The following is a 12,964-nucleotide window of genomic DNA, read 5'->3' as shown; positions in this document are numbered from 1 at the left end:
CCCCTAAAGCCCACATTAGCTCCTTGGATTTGGAGAAGGGAATACAAAAAAATGCTTGTTGAATCTGACCCTCTCAAGTGAGAAGTAGGGTGGAAAAGAACAAAGGAAGAAGCTTTAAAAATTTCTTCCTGAGAAACACTTCATTTCTTAGAATTCGCCCTGAGGGAGCACAGGAAGAAACAAACTGGATCATGGCAAATCCAATGGCCAAGCACCTGTCTGTGGTATATGCACAAGCAGGATATAAGGGCAAACGCCAGTTATGTCTGCTCACGGATCTTCCAGTTTGTCTACAAGGGGCATGTGCCACTTTTACTTCAGCACACATGAAATGTAAGGGGCGAGGGACGAAGGGCATGGAGTTGCAACTAGCTGATTTCCCAAAGCAAAGGTAGAAGCTACTGGTGGAATTTTAGATTTTATCTAAGCCTTTTACTCAACTCAAAAGATCACCATGCCTCTGGACAAGTCATGGACTGGTGAACAAGGGAACTTGGGGAAATGAAACAAATGCTGCAAACTGCAAGTGGTTGGACTGGGCATGGGGATGTGAATCATGATCTGCTTTTTCCCATGCTTTAACAGAGAGTGGTGAAAATGTCTGTTTTATTTAAAATATAGTCACTTTTTATATAGTTGTTATTCTTTCATTTGGCAATCATATATGTTTCTGCAACTCTACCCCTACGCAGACATTTAAGAATGGATTAATTGGAAAGTGAGACAATTCTGCTTCTGACCATCATTGTCTCTACAGGGACAAGTGCTTTATGAAGAAGAAGAAAAACTTCTGTTACATGGGGAGCCTCTCCACACATAGCAGAAAATCTCCTTTCCTTCTTTGTGTAGAGACAGAGACAGGTGGGGCTACAACTCTCTGCTTGCTCACACTTTTAACTTAATTCTTTTTTTAACCATCTCAATAGGTCTCCTATCCCTCTTAGGATCCTACTCCAAGACCAGTGCCAGTATCTATCAGTTGTTGCTGATGTCATCATTCCCCAACATTTACTAAGCTAAATGTCACATTTGTTTCTGAACTATTCTCATCCTTTGTCCACTCGCACCCCACAGAAGTCACAATTCAGAATCTGTAAGATACTGTACACTCCCAAAATGGCTTCTTTTCCTTACATTTCTGAAAAAAAAGTCAATTACCTGTTCAAGTAGCTTTCAGAACTGTGTGCTTTTCTCTTGTTTGCCATCATACCAATAGTAGCATTCCGTGTCGCATTGCCAGGTGCTACTGTCCGTGACTTCAGAGACCCTCTAAAAGATAATACAGTATTGTTTGGATTAGACAGAATTTGACAGCAGAAAAACCCTTTGAGCTCAATTCCTTGTTAATGAATAACATAAATACAACGTTCTATGACGAGAGGGCTGCTACTGGTCTGGAAGAGGCCAATGAACACAAATGGCAAGATCACATGGGGGACAGGAATGGCTTATGTTTCCAAACTGTTACAGTAAAAATACTTCCAGTTGACAGTGAGGAAGTAAATCCCTTCACAGCAAGTTTAACCCTGGAAAATCAGCTCTCCTGTTCACATTCATTATCCTCTACACATTCAGTGTGATGGAAATGATGACAGAGGTGGCAAGGCTTGATCAGTCCCCAGATCAAGGCTGTTTTGGTTTTCCAGACAAAGATGTGAAATAGATAACCAGTCGGAACATGCTTCTTTATTTTGCTTCACCGTAAACATGTTTCTTAATTGCTGATATTATCTTTCAATGCTATGATCTGTGAACAGATCAGTCATACAGCTATTGAAACAGAACATAAAGCAGCAACCCGATGCAGATAAAAGTGTAGGATTCAGTTTGCCCACCTCCATTCAGAGTCATACTGTGTGGACACACAACTATGACATGGATGTGTCAATTAGTGAGGTTAGTGTGCATGTCCGAACTCTTCTCAAGCCACAAACAGGGAAGCAGCAGAGTTTTCTTTTGTGACTGTAAAACACCCTGAAATATATATGGGTGACATCTAGCCCCCCTTTGAATAGGGGGTAAACCCAGGAACACACACTGAATTTTACAAGTCATAAAGAAAGAGAACTTATTTCAGTCAGACGGCTAGATTTAATTTCAAATAAGTTATTAAGTAGGTGAATGAAGCAAAAAGGCAGAACTGAAAATACTAGCAATTTTTTACTTGGAACACATACTGATAATAGTTATGCCTTTAGCAAGGCAGTTACACTGTTTAGAATGGGAGAGGGAGATATACAAAAGCTAGGGAACCATGAAATGATCATATCTTGAGAAAGAGAGCAAAACCCTCTGAAGAATTTCAGAGGGCACACGACTGGAATCCCTAAGACAACTAGATTTTGTGTTAGAAATTACAAAAATTCACAGGCTCATCTACTTACATACAACTTGCTTTGCTATACCTAAATCCTTTGATTCTGCTCTAGATGCCTCTATTAACTGGGCATGTTTAGCCTCGAGAAAAGAAGACTGAGGGGTGATGTGATAACACTTTTCAAATATTTGAAAGGCTGTCATACAGAGGAGGGGCAGGTTCTGTTTTTGATCATCCCAGACTGCAGGGCACGCAACGATGTGCTCAAGTTAAAGGAAGCCAGATTTTGGTTGAATATCAAGAAACATTTCCTAACTGTTAGAGCAGTACGATAGTGGATCCAGTTATCTTGGGAGTTGGTGAGTGCTCCAACACTGGAGGCATTCAAGAAAAACTTAGATAATCACCTGGCGGATATACTTTGATTGTATTCCTGCACTGAGCAGGGGGTTGGACTTGATGGCCAACTTCACTTTTCTATGATTCTATGTGTATTTGGAGTAAGAATTTCAGCAATCTTTCCTATGGACTTCAGTGGGGAGGAAACAGTTCTTAAAATTAATTCTTAGAATTAATGACCCTGTTTGAAGCAGAACATACCTTCCACAGAAGTGAGCAGGGCATCTCTTGTACACAAGCTGCTTGAAAGATCTGTTAAAAGGTCTAGGTTTTCTGTTCAGGCAAACAATTATTAACTCTAATCTCCACTTTGATATTTACATAAATTAACATTTTTTCTCAAACATATTTATTTAAACCAGTTCCAGATTCAATAATGTGATTGCCTGTATCATGAGATTTAAGGCTCCCCATGGTCGCCCAAAGGACATCCAAATGACGACAGAAATGGGAAAGCAAATAAAGTGTAATATAGTACTGTACAGTGGTGCCTCGCTTAACGAGCGCTTTGTTGAACGATGAATTCTTTGTTGAACGATGAATTCGCTTAGCGATGACTTTTTCGGAGCGACCTTGCGCTCCGTTTAACGATGTTCCCTATGGGCGATTTTCGCATAGCGATGTTTGGAACCATGCTTCGCATAGCGATTAAATTTTGAGTCCCCTGTTTCGCTTAACGATGGTTTTGACAGCCTCATGTTGGCTGTTTTTATATGTTTAAAAATGTTTAGAATGCTTGAAATCATAAGTGCACTTAATAAACCCTTTGTTAAATTAATTCAACTTTGTTCCGACTTTTTAAATTTGTTGTAATTTTCCCCCCATTGAGATGCATTGAATAGGTTTCAATGCATTTCAATTGGGGAACCGTGTTTCGCTTAGCGATGTTTCCTATGGTGATTTTCGCTTAAGGATGGCAATCCGTTCCCATTGGAATGGATTATCCGGTTTTCAATGCATTTCAATGGGAAACCGCATTTCGCTTAGCGATGTTTTCCCATAGCGATGATTTTTTTTGAACCAATTAAAATCGTTAAGCGAGGCACCACTGTACTTTTGGGAAAGAAGCAACACCTTCCCATACAAACAAACTTTATCTTAAATTTAAAATATACAAGCACCACATGTTCTACTAGCAACCATGGAATGCCTTTTGGTTCTTCTCATACTTTGTCGGAAATATCAGTCATGTCTCTGTTTTTTTTTTTTTTTTAAAAACTTTTAAAGCTACTACAGCTCATATATTTATCTAGTTCTCATGCAGAGGAAACATATTGCCACCTAGAGGAAAAGAGCAAAATAAGCACTCGTAACTTCTTTTCTCCTGCAGTCAAATCTGTCTTAAAAAAACCCTGCCACAACAGCAACACCACCCAACAACAACAACATTGTCACCACCATCACCATCACCACCTGCAGCTGCCAGCAAATCAAGTCTGACTTATGTCAATCTTTTCCAGGGTTTTCTCTAGGTATAGAATACCGAGAAGAGATTTATTTTCTTTTCTTCTGAAGTTGCTCTGGGATTGTGCAGTCTGCTCAAAGCTGTACAGGCTGGCTGTCCTCTCAGAAGGCTCAATGGGGAACTGAACTCCCAATCTCTGGCTCAGCAAGGACTGAAAATAAGAATCTGAAACTGATGTCAAGAGGCTCAAACACTTTCAGAATGTGCAGATGTTGTTCAAAACCACAATAGCAAAAGCCTAGCTAACAAAATATGCCCCAGATAAGACAGGGTACCAGCAAACCACTAGCATGGTTAAACATCAGTCAAGGAAGGTACTATAAGTAGAAAAGACTCTTTCAGAAAATAGAGTCCTATACAAATGAAGAGGGGGAGAGAAATACATTTTAGCAAAAGTAATGGAAGAAGACAATAAAGGATCCAAGATAGATACAAGAATTTTGAAAAGCATATTGCTGAAAACAATATGATTAAGATTTTTTAAAAAAAAAAAACTCTTTAAATACTTCAGAGGCCAGAAGGGATCAGATGACAAGGGATTTAAAAGTATACTAAAGGAGACACAAAAATATGCATAAAAGCTTAATGAAATGTTTATATCTATGCTCAGTGCAGAAGATGTAGGGCAGATAGCTGTTCCTCAACTGACTTTTCCAGGAAGTAAAGTCTGAAGAACTGAGATAGATAGTGGTGATAAGAAACAAAACACCTGAGCTTGATGACAAAATTGAAGTTTACAAATCATCAGCTCCAGATGGCATCTGCAATGATGGGGAACCAAATCTAGGCTGAACTCTCTATCTACAAGCTAAAAAGATTAAACTGAGGATAATGTACTTTGGGCACAGCATGAGAAGACCAGGTCTCTGAGAAAGAAGAGAAATACTGGGAAAAGCTGAATGTAGTATAAAAAGAGGAAGAGTTAACATGAGAAGGATTTGAGCAGTAAATGATGCCATACCCTTTAGTTGTCAGGACTTAGCAGGCTGTTAATAGGATTTTTGGTGGTCATTACTTCATAGGGTTGCTATACATTACAAATTACTTGACAGGACACAACAACAATAAACTGCTGTTGGCCATCTTGCAAGGTGTGTGCATGTTTGGCCTGGAATAAGGTGAAGAACCAGAGAGAGAGAGAGCAAGGACAAAAGATGGAGACCAGCAGGACCAGAGGAACTATGGGACTTTACATTTCTGGCTATAAGCCGTCATTGTGAGAAATTCAACTCTTGAACTGTGAACTTTTTGAACTATGCTTTCAGTAAATTGACAAAAACCATCTGCTGCTAATTGAGGGAGTAGAGCAAACTCAGGGATTAAGAAGACCCTGGTACAAGGATCCTCTGGAGCAAGGAAATTCCACACCTATCTAAAAGAGTTCCATACTTCACAACAGGTAATAAGGACCATATATCTAGGGGAAAACAAAGAAGCATCTAATGCACATGCTCAGCTAGCAACCTGCCTGAAAATAATATAAAAAGAGGGGTCCAGGAAGGTATAATTTATCTGCTGAAACCAAAGGCTTTTAGAACCAACTACTTTCTTTGGAACTTGAACAATGCAAATAAAAAATTCTTCTCTCTTTGGTGAATATATATGTGGTGTGAATGTATGAGACCCCTTTTATTAGAATTGTAATCAATAGGTAATAAAGTATATTCATTTTGCATTTATTAATGTGTCTTGTGAGGGCATTTGCTGTTTAATATACCGTATTTTTCACATCATAAGACACACTTTTCCCCCACAAAACGGGGTGTGTGGAAAGTCTGTGCGTCTTATGGAGTGAAGAAAACAGATTATATTTTCCTGTTTTCTTCTAAAAAATTGGTGCGTCTTATGGAAAGGTGCGTCTTATGGAGCGAAAAATACGGTATATGGTATTCTTCTTCTTGGGATGAAGATGAGGTGAATCGGCTGCTCATGTGGTGTGAAGATAACAACTTGACCCTTAACATCAAGAAGACCAAGGAGCTTATAGTAGACTATAGAAGAAATAAATCAGATATTCAGCCCTGGGTTATAAGGAGTGCAAGTGGAACGGGTAACCAGTTTTAAGTTTCTGGGCGTTCTCATCAAGGAGGATGATAAAGAGCGTCCTGGAGTGCTCATATTTACAGCAATGGTTAAGAGGGCCCAGTAGAGACTATATTACCTGAGACTTCTCAGGAGACAACGACTGAATGGAAAACTGCTGGTAACCTTCTACCACTGTATCATAGAGAGTATTTTAACCTATTGCTCTGGTATATAGTTTGCTAACTGTGCAATGCAGATAGGAAAACGCTCCAGAGAATTATTACAATGGCCCAGAGGATCATTGGCTGCCGAAAATCTCTATAATTCCCGTTGTCTTAAGAAAGCCCAAAATATTCTCAAAGATCCATCATACCCGGGCCATCCCCTCTTTCAATTGTTACCATATGGTAGGCAGTATAGGATAATTAAAATAAAGACAAATAGTTTGAAAAACAGTTTCTATCCCAGAGCTGCAGCTATATTGAATTCCATTGTATCGTGCAATATTAATGTGTTGTGCAATGGGAAACTGAATGTGAAGGATGTGGATGTGTTCCATGTGTAATGTGCCATGTTTTCATGTTATGGATACTGTACTATGTTCTTGTGTGTTTTATTATTATGTGTACTGGAGATGGCATTTAATTTTGTTGTACGGAAACACAATGACAATAAAGTAAATTCAAATTCAAAAGATCTAGTAGTCACCTTTTTGTGACAATCTGAAGTAGTGCCTAAGTAAGACATGTAGCAATTTTCCTTTGCTGCTGTTAAACCACTTAAGGTAAGGCACAGGGGTCTGCCTAAACTGTAGTTCCTTCTTCAGTGGAGGCTGCCCAGCTGGACAGGATAGAAAGGTAAAGTGACCGGGTCAAACTCATTGCCTTAATGAATTAGAATCCTTCAGAATTAATCCTTTAAAACTAACCCACACAATCCATATTACAACATGCTGAGAGCTGCAATAAACCCTGATGAAGTCATTCATAAGACATGCCCAGAGTGTCTAAACAACAGATGGTGCCAGATGACTCAAGCAATTGAGCCTCCTGGAATCATTTCACCTAATGCTGTAACAGAAAGCACCTGCAATTTAAAGACATTAACACTACCTATGACAGAATGAGAAATGCTGTCTCTAGAGTAAAATGAAATCCAAATGATAAATCAAAAGAAAATCATTTACATGCTACAGGCTCTAGAATTCTCTCTCAGAGTCCCTGCAAAATAGGATATTCCCTGCAGTGATTCAGGAAGGGATATAAGGCAGAATTGTTTTAGCAGGCTTTGGATGCTAGGAACTGCTATTCCAGCACTCAGGTAGCAAGCATGTCTGTACTGGAATGTATATAAGATAAAATTATCTAGGTTGTGGCTAGATTTTTTTTTTTTTTTTTTTTGCTTTTTATCATTTATATAGAACATTTTATTGTTGAGTGTACTGCATATGCATTGTCTTTGTGTAGTACTCCATTCTGGGTGCCTTTAGAAAGAACAGCATATAATGGAAGTAGCAAACAATACTAGAGGCAAAGTAAAGCAATCATTAGGAAATCTCAAGAGTCACATGTCCAGAGGGAAGTCATAGATTATACTTCTAATTTTATTGTGCTCCTAGTAAAACCTGGAGTGCATTCTGGTAAAAGGAATCTGTGTTCTGTAGCATATAGTACCTGTAAGGATTTCTGTTACTGAACAGAGCAGTAGCCTCGCTTTTTTAAATGTTGTGCCACGTCTGTCTGCCTCTTCCCTATCCACATACAAATCTATGGCCTTTTTTTTGAACTTTCTCACAGCGACAGTCTCTTCCTGGAACTCAGAAGCACTGGTCGCAAAGACTTTGCAGCTATTGCCTCCAGTCCATACCCTGAAAAGAAACCCCAAGTTCCTTCTAGTCAGTAACTGCCTGTTGAATGCTGACTCATTCCCATTGCAGACAGACCTATTTTCTGAGAAACCTCAGGAGGGCCTGCTTTTTGGAAACTGACTAGACAGCAGGAGTGGAACTACACGTGGAGTAGGGATGTGAAGAACACTGGCTACATTTGTCCTGTTGATTAGGGGTGCCTTGACATGACAAAACCCCTGGATTAGAAATTTTCAAGCCTTTGCAAGATTCATCACTGAAATAATGAGACAAAGAGAACTTTTTGCATTGTCAAGCTTTATAGAATTTGTGCATAATATTCTATGCCAGTCTGTGTAAACTTTGTGTTCTTTCCCTTCAACAAGCGAATCACATCACACACAGACACAGCAAGCACCAGAGGGCAAGCTGCTTTTTAAAAAAGACAAACAACCCATCTGATGCTTCAGATCATTAAAAGTCCAAGCAACAAAGCATCAGCAATTGTAATTTTACACTAATTGTCCTAGCTACAAAATTTACATTCAACACTTTTAAATGGACAGCTCAAGAATATACATTTCCCAATCACAGAATGAAGGGGGGGGGATCATTGCAGTTCCTTGAAGCATTTAAATCCCTAGCATGGAGTAAAAAAATGGTGGGTTTACCTCTAGAAATAAAACATAAGTGCTTGTGGTCATAACATTCCTTAGTTATAAATGTGTGCTTCTAATAAGAAAAAATGGGAGAGGTTAAGGCAGGAAGGAGGTACGCAGGAAGGAGGTATGCTGGCTGATGGGAGTGACCACAAGGAAGATACAGAGTCAACCCGTCAGCTCTGATCTTTATTTTTAACTGTCAAATGAAGATGTTGGCTGCTGCTGCTCCATAATATCTGAACATGCTCAGAGGCACGTTGCTTCTAAGTCTTAAGAGGGTGGGGGCTCCATTTCCCAGCAAAAGATGCTCTGCAGTATCATAGTCATTGTCTCCTTCATTTCCCTTCTTTTCCCAGATCTGTTTCTACCAAACATAGTTTCTCATACGCAAGACTTTCCCTAGGGGATAGCAATGCTAGACTATTGCCAAAAAAAAAGTTTTGTGTCAGGACTATTAACGTACATGATGCAAATCTCCAGTACATTTCCATCTGATGAATTGGACTGCAGTCCATTTTATTTATGTCACATAATACTTTAAGGTGTCACAATACTCTTATCCAAATAAGTCAGGACATATATTTCACAAAGCTGACATCACAAGGAATAAATGTTAAATGTTTACTAATTCCTCGGCAGTTTGTAACACACTCGTGAAAAAGGGGTTTCTAGAAGGAAACTTCCTCTCTCCTTCCTTCCCCTGGCAGCACCCCCTGCCCACTACAAAGAAGGGGGGGTAGGCTTGGTATGGGAAATACACCCCCCAGCCAATTGGTGGAGGTTCTATTTATGCAAATATTCTTTTTCCTTCAGTCTCCCTCCCCAGGCCACAGCTGATCCCATTCAGCAGGAAATCCCAACTTGCTGTGTAGTATTTTCAGGGATCCCTAGGGGTAACTGAAGAAATGAGAAGGTGGATATGTTAAATTCAAGGAACTCCTTTCCATTAGCATGGTGATGTCACAGTGCTCACAATACACTTACCCTGATTGTGGGCTATTCCTTGCCAAATTTTTATGAGCTGGAGAGGAACTCTGGATTTTGCTTCCCACGGGCACACTTTGAGATGGTATTTTATTTGCAGGTGTACCTTTCAATACAGACAATAAAAACCACAATCATTTCTGTCTCTAGAAATCCCCCATACCCACTTCATGGAGCCAACCTATGCATGATGCGAAGATCCAGAAGTCTAATTAAATAAATAAATAGAAGCAAACACAAAGCCTTATAAAGGGAGTTGAAAGAGCAGTGCTGGAGAAGGGCTTTAATTCTGTCTACTCCTGATACATTTAAGGTTATTATTAGCCTCACTGGAAGAAATAAAAAGGAGATACCTTAGTTGTGTCCACTTTTCCCACTGCCCTAACCTGGGAGATTTATTTATGTATTTACTGGATTTCTATCCTGCCCATATAGACCAAAGGTCTACTCTGGGTGGTTTACAAATTTAAAAACAATAAAACCAAAAAACATATACGACCCAAGGTTCCGAAAGCATAAGAAATTAAGAGTGAGTATTTTGGTTAGGAAAATAGGAGTCCAGGCAGATGGTTCCCTCAGATGCATGGACTCCATGCTACTGAAGAAGTTGGCTGTGTACTCATAAAAAGCTCATGCTATAATTAATCTGCCAGTCTTAAAGGTGACACATAACTTTGTTAATTTCAAACAACTTTCTCGCACTGAAGTCAAATTCTCTATGTGATTCCCTATTCTAGATTGCTTCATTTAGAAGGTCATTACTAGCCTTCTAAGCCAGTGGTTCCCAACTATGGGTAATCCATTCTTGGGGCTTCACTGCCAGCAGTGCGGGCCAGGGTTTCTGGGAGTTACAGTCCAAGAACACCTTAGTTGCCCAAAGTTAAGAACCACTGTTCTAAGTAAATATGTATCAGCAGTTCACCTTACAGTCTGCAAGCCTTCATTTTCTATTCACATTCCTACCCAGTCTCCACAATGTTCTTTGCTCAAACCAGTCTTATCTGACCAGGAGAAGACACCATAATAGGCAGCACATGGAATTAAGAGTGACCACGTGTATAGTCAAAACAACAGATTTCACCACCACCACCCCCCGCTCATCTAGGACAAGAATAAAAATGTGCAGCCCTTCTAGTGTTGCTGGACTGCAACTCCAGTGGCCTCAGAGAGCATAGCCAACAATGAGAAATAAAAAAGAATTAATTGCAGTGCACATGCTCCTCAACCCTTGCCCTTAAATAACAGATGTTTGCCTGAAAAGCAAAACCCATGACAACTGTACTGTTCCTTTCAAGATCACATATTTCAGCTTTTACAAATGCAAAAGCATCTATCTGTTCTTATTCCAAGTTGCTTATGATTACATTTTCAGTATAGCTGCTCTTGTTAGATATTGACCAATAGTAGTATTTATTCAGGTATCCCTGATATACAATATCTGAAACATTTTTAAAGCATATTACTTGGTTGGGGTAAGCGTGATGAGGCAGGTGGTGTTATTCCAGTGGAAGGCATCTTCTTTACTGCTGGCAGCTTGTACTGAAATGACATGAAAACCAAAGCAATTATTTAATACTGTAATCAGACTAAGTGCAATACAGTTATATCTTCTGAAAAAATTGATAGCTCCTCATTGTTAGGATGTTTACAATGTACCTTAAAATGCAGAGGGGGTGATATCCAACATGTTCTTGTTTTCTTCGTTTGATCAAAAAAAATCTGTATTTATTGAACTCCCTAGTAGGGAAGCCTAGCTTTATGTGCAAGGAAAAGACAATACATAGCAATGACTGATATGGTGACTCAGTCCCTAGGCTTTATCTCATCCCCATGCTTCAGGGAGGCTGTCCACTTGTTTACACTGAAAGTATGTCATTTTGTTTTTAAAAGCTCGAAAAGCCCTAAAGCACAAAACTTTAATGGCTGGACATAAAACTTCTTTTCTTCATAAATACATGCAGAAATGTATTTCTTTTATGCATAGGTATTATGTACGAGCAATCTGATTGTAATCTGCATTAAACTTGCATACAAAAGACAAGGGCTAACATCCTTGATGAGTCAGAAACCTGTTAAGATTCTTTGGTCCTCAGTCTTGTAAAATAGATAATGGATAGTTCAAGATTCTCTGTTTTCCTTCAAAAGGTTTAACTAGTGATCTGTAATTGTGTTGCATATATTACCGGTGCTTGTCTTTCCCCATCCTAGATCATGTCAATCCTGTTCTTGTTTCTTATTTGTCCGAAAGAATCAGAACTGTAAAGTTGCATTACCTAACTTCAAGCAAGGTCTCAATGGGGAAAAGTGTTACTGATTCAGCTAAACAATCAAATTTGATGTGGAGGAACAATTAATGTTACCTGTGTTCGAGTAGGAAGCTTCCCTTTAATATCAGTAACTACTTTTCCTTTATTAGTAATACGTGCTGCTTGCTCCTTGCAGAAACTGATGTGTCGATCAGCTGCACTTTCATTAAATCTTCTCTGGCAATAAGGGCACTGGATATAATCTACATTCAAAAATAATATATGACAAGTCAAGAACAATTCAGGTGATATAAAAAACAAAGTTAAGTGGGAGGTAGATAATTTTTAAAAGTACATAAAGAAAGAGGGCCTAAATGACAGACTACCCCAAACTGGAAAAAGGCAACTGTCTTCACAGATGACATCCAGAATCCAGATATACTCCCATGTCAAGGAGAATCCCCATATTATCGACCTGCTATTTCAAGAGATATGAGCTTCCAGACTTCCAACTCCTTTCTTTTGTTTCAGGTAAGTTTGCACTTAAGGTTATTCACCTTCATCCAATCCATTAACAATTTCAGATACCCAAGCTGGTTAAGAATCAGGCAAGCAGGTAACAGATTTGTGCTTTTTTTAAAAAAAAACATGGTCAGGAACCTAGTCAAATAAACATAAATGCTGTTTAAATTACATTTCCAATACAGGGCCCCACAGTCAATGTGAAATGAAGCTGGAAGAGATTTGAGGATCATTTGCAAAATATAAAGCAAATAAATAATAACAGACACAAGTTCTTTCTGTTCATGCTCAGAGCCCAACTGGAAGAGATGCTTAACTACCTGAAAAAGATGGTGCTACCAATATAGTGTGAGAAATATATATTAATAAATAAAGGGGAGGAGTTGCTATCAGACAGGGGTAAAGTCTGCATCTTCAACTGACGCTGAGCCTGTGTTCTGTCAAACTTGATGCCAGTTTTCTGTATCCTCGCTCTTCACTCCAAGACAAAAGAAGATG

The 12,964-nt window shown here is 39.1% G+C and overlaps 2 protein-coding genes across 2 annotated transcripts in view; one reads left to right on the top strand and one right to left on the bottom strand.

Annotated features, from left to right (window-relative positions):
* Positions 1 to 12,964, top strand: part of LOC144589259 (uncharacterized) — a 486,230-nt gene that overhangs the window by 435,410 nt on the left and 37,856 nt on the right. The window lies entirely within an intron of this gene.
* The window catches only part of ZC2HC1A (zinc finger C2HC-type containing 1A), a 37,646-nt gene that overhangs the window by 3,733 nt on the left and 20,949 nt on the right, over positions 1 to 12,964 (bottom strand). The window contains exons 5-8 of the mRNA XM_072999059.2: positions 12,059 to 12,207; positions 11,162 to 11,237; positions 9,699 to 9,804; positions 1,159 to 1,269 (exon numbers count right to left, since the gene is read on the bottom strand). Of these exons, the coding sequence (XP_072855160.2) occupies positions 1,159 to 1,269; positions 9,699 to 9,804; positions 11,162 to 11,237; positions 12,059 to 12,207 (442 nt within the window). The remainder of the gene's footprint in view (positions 1 to 1,158; positions 1,270 to 9,698; positions 9,805 to 11,161; positions 11,238 to 12,058; positions 12,208 to 12,964) is intronic.

This window comes from Pogona vitticeps, chromosome 4 (assembly GCF_051106095.1).
Source record: "Pogona vitticeps strain Pit_001003342236 chromosome 4, PviZW2.1, whole genome shotgun sequence".
Taxonomy (NCBI): Eukaryota; Metazoa; Chordata; class Lepidosauria; order Squamata; family Agamidae; genus Pogona; species Pogona vitticeps.
This window is presented reverse-complemented; position numbering and strand designations above follow the sequence as displayed.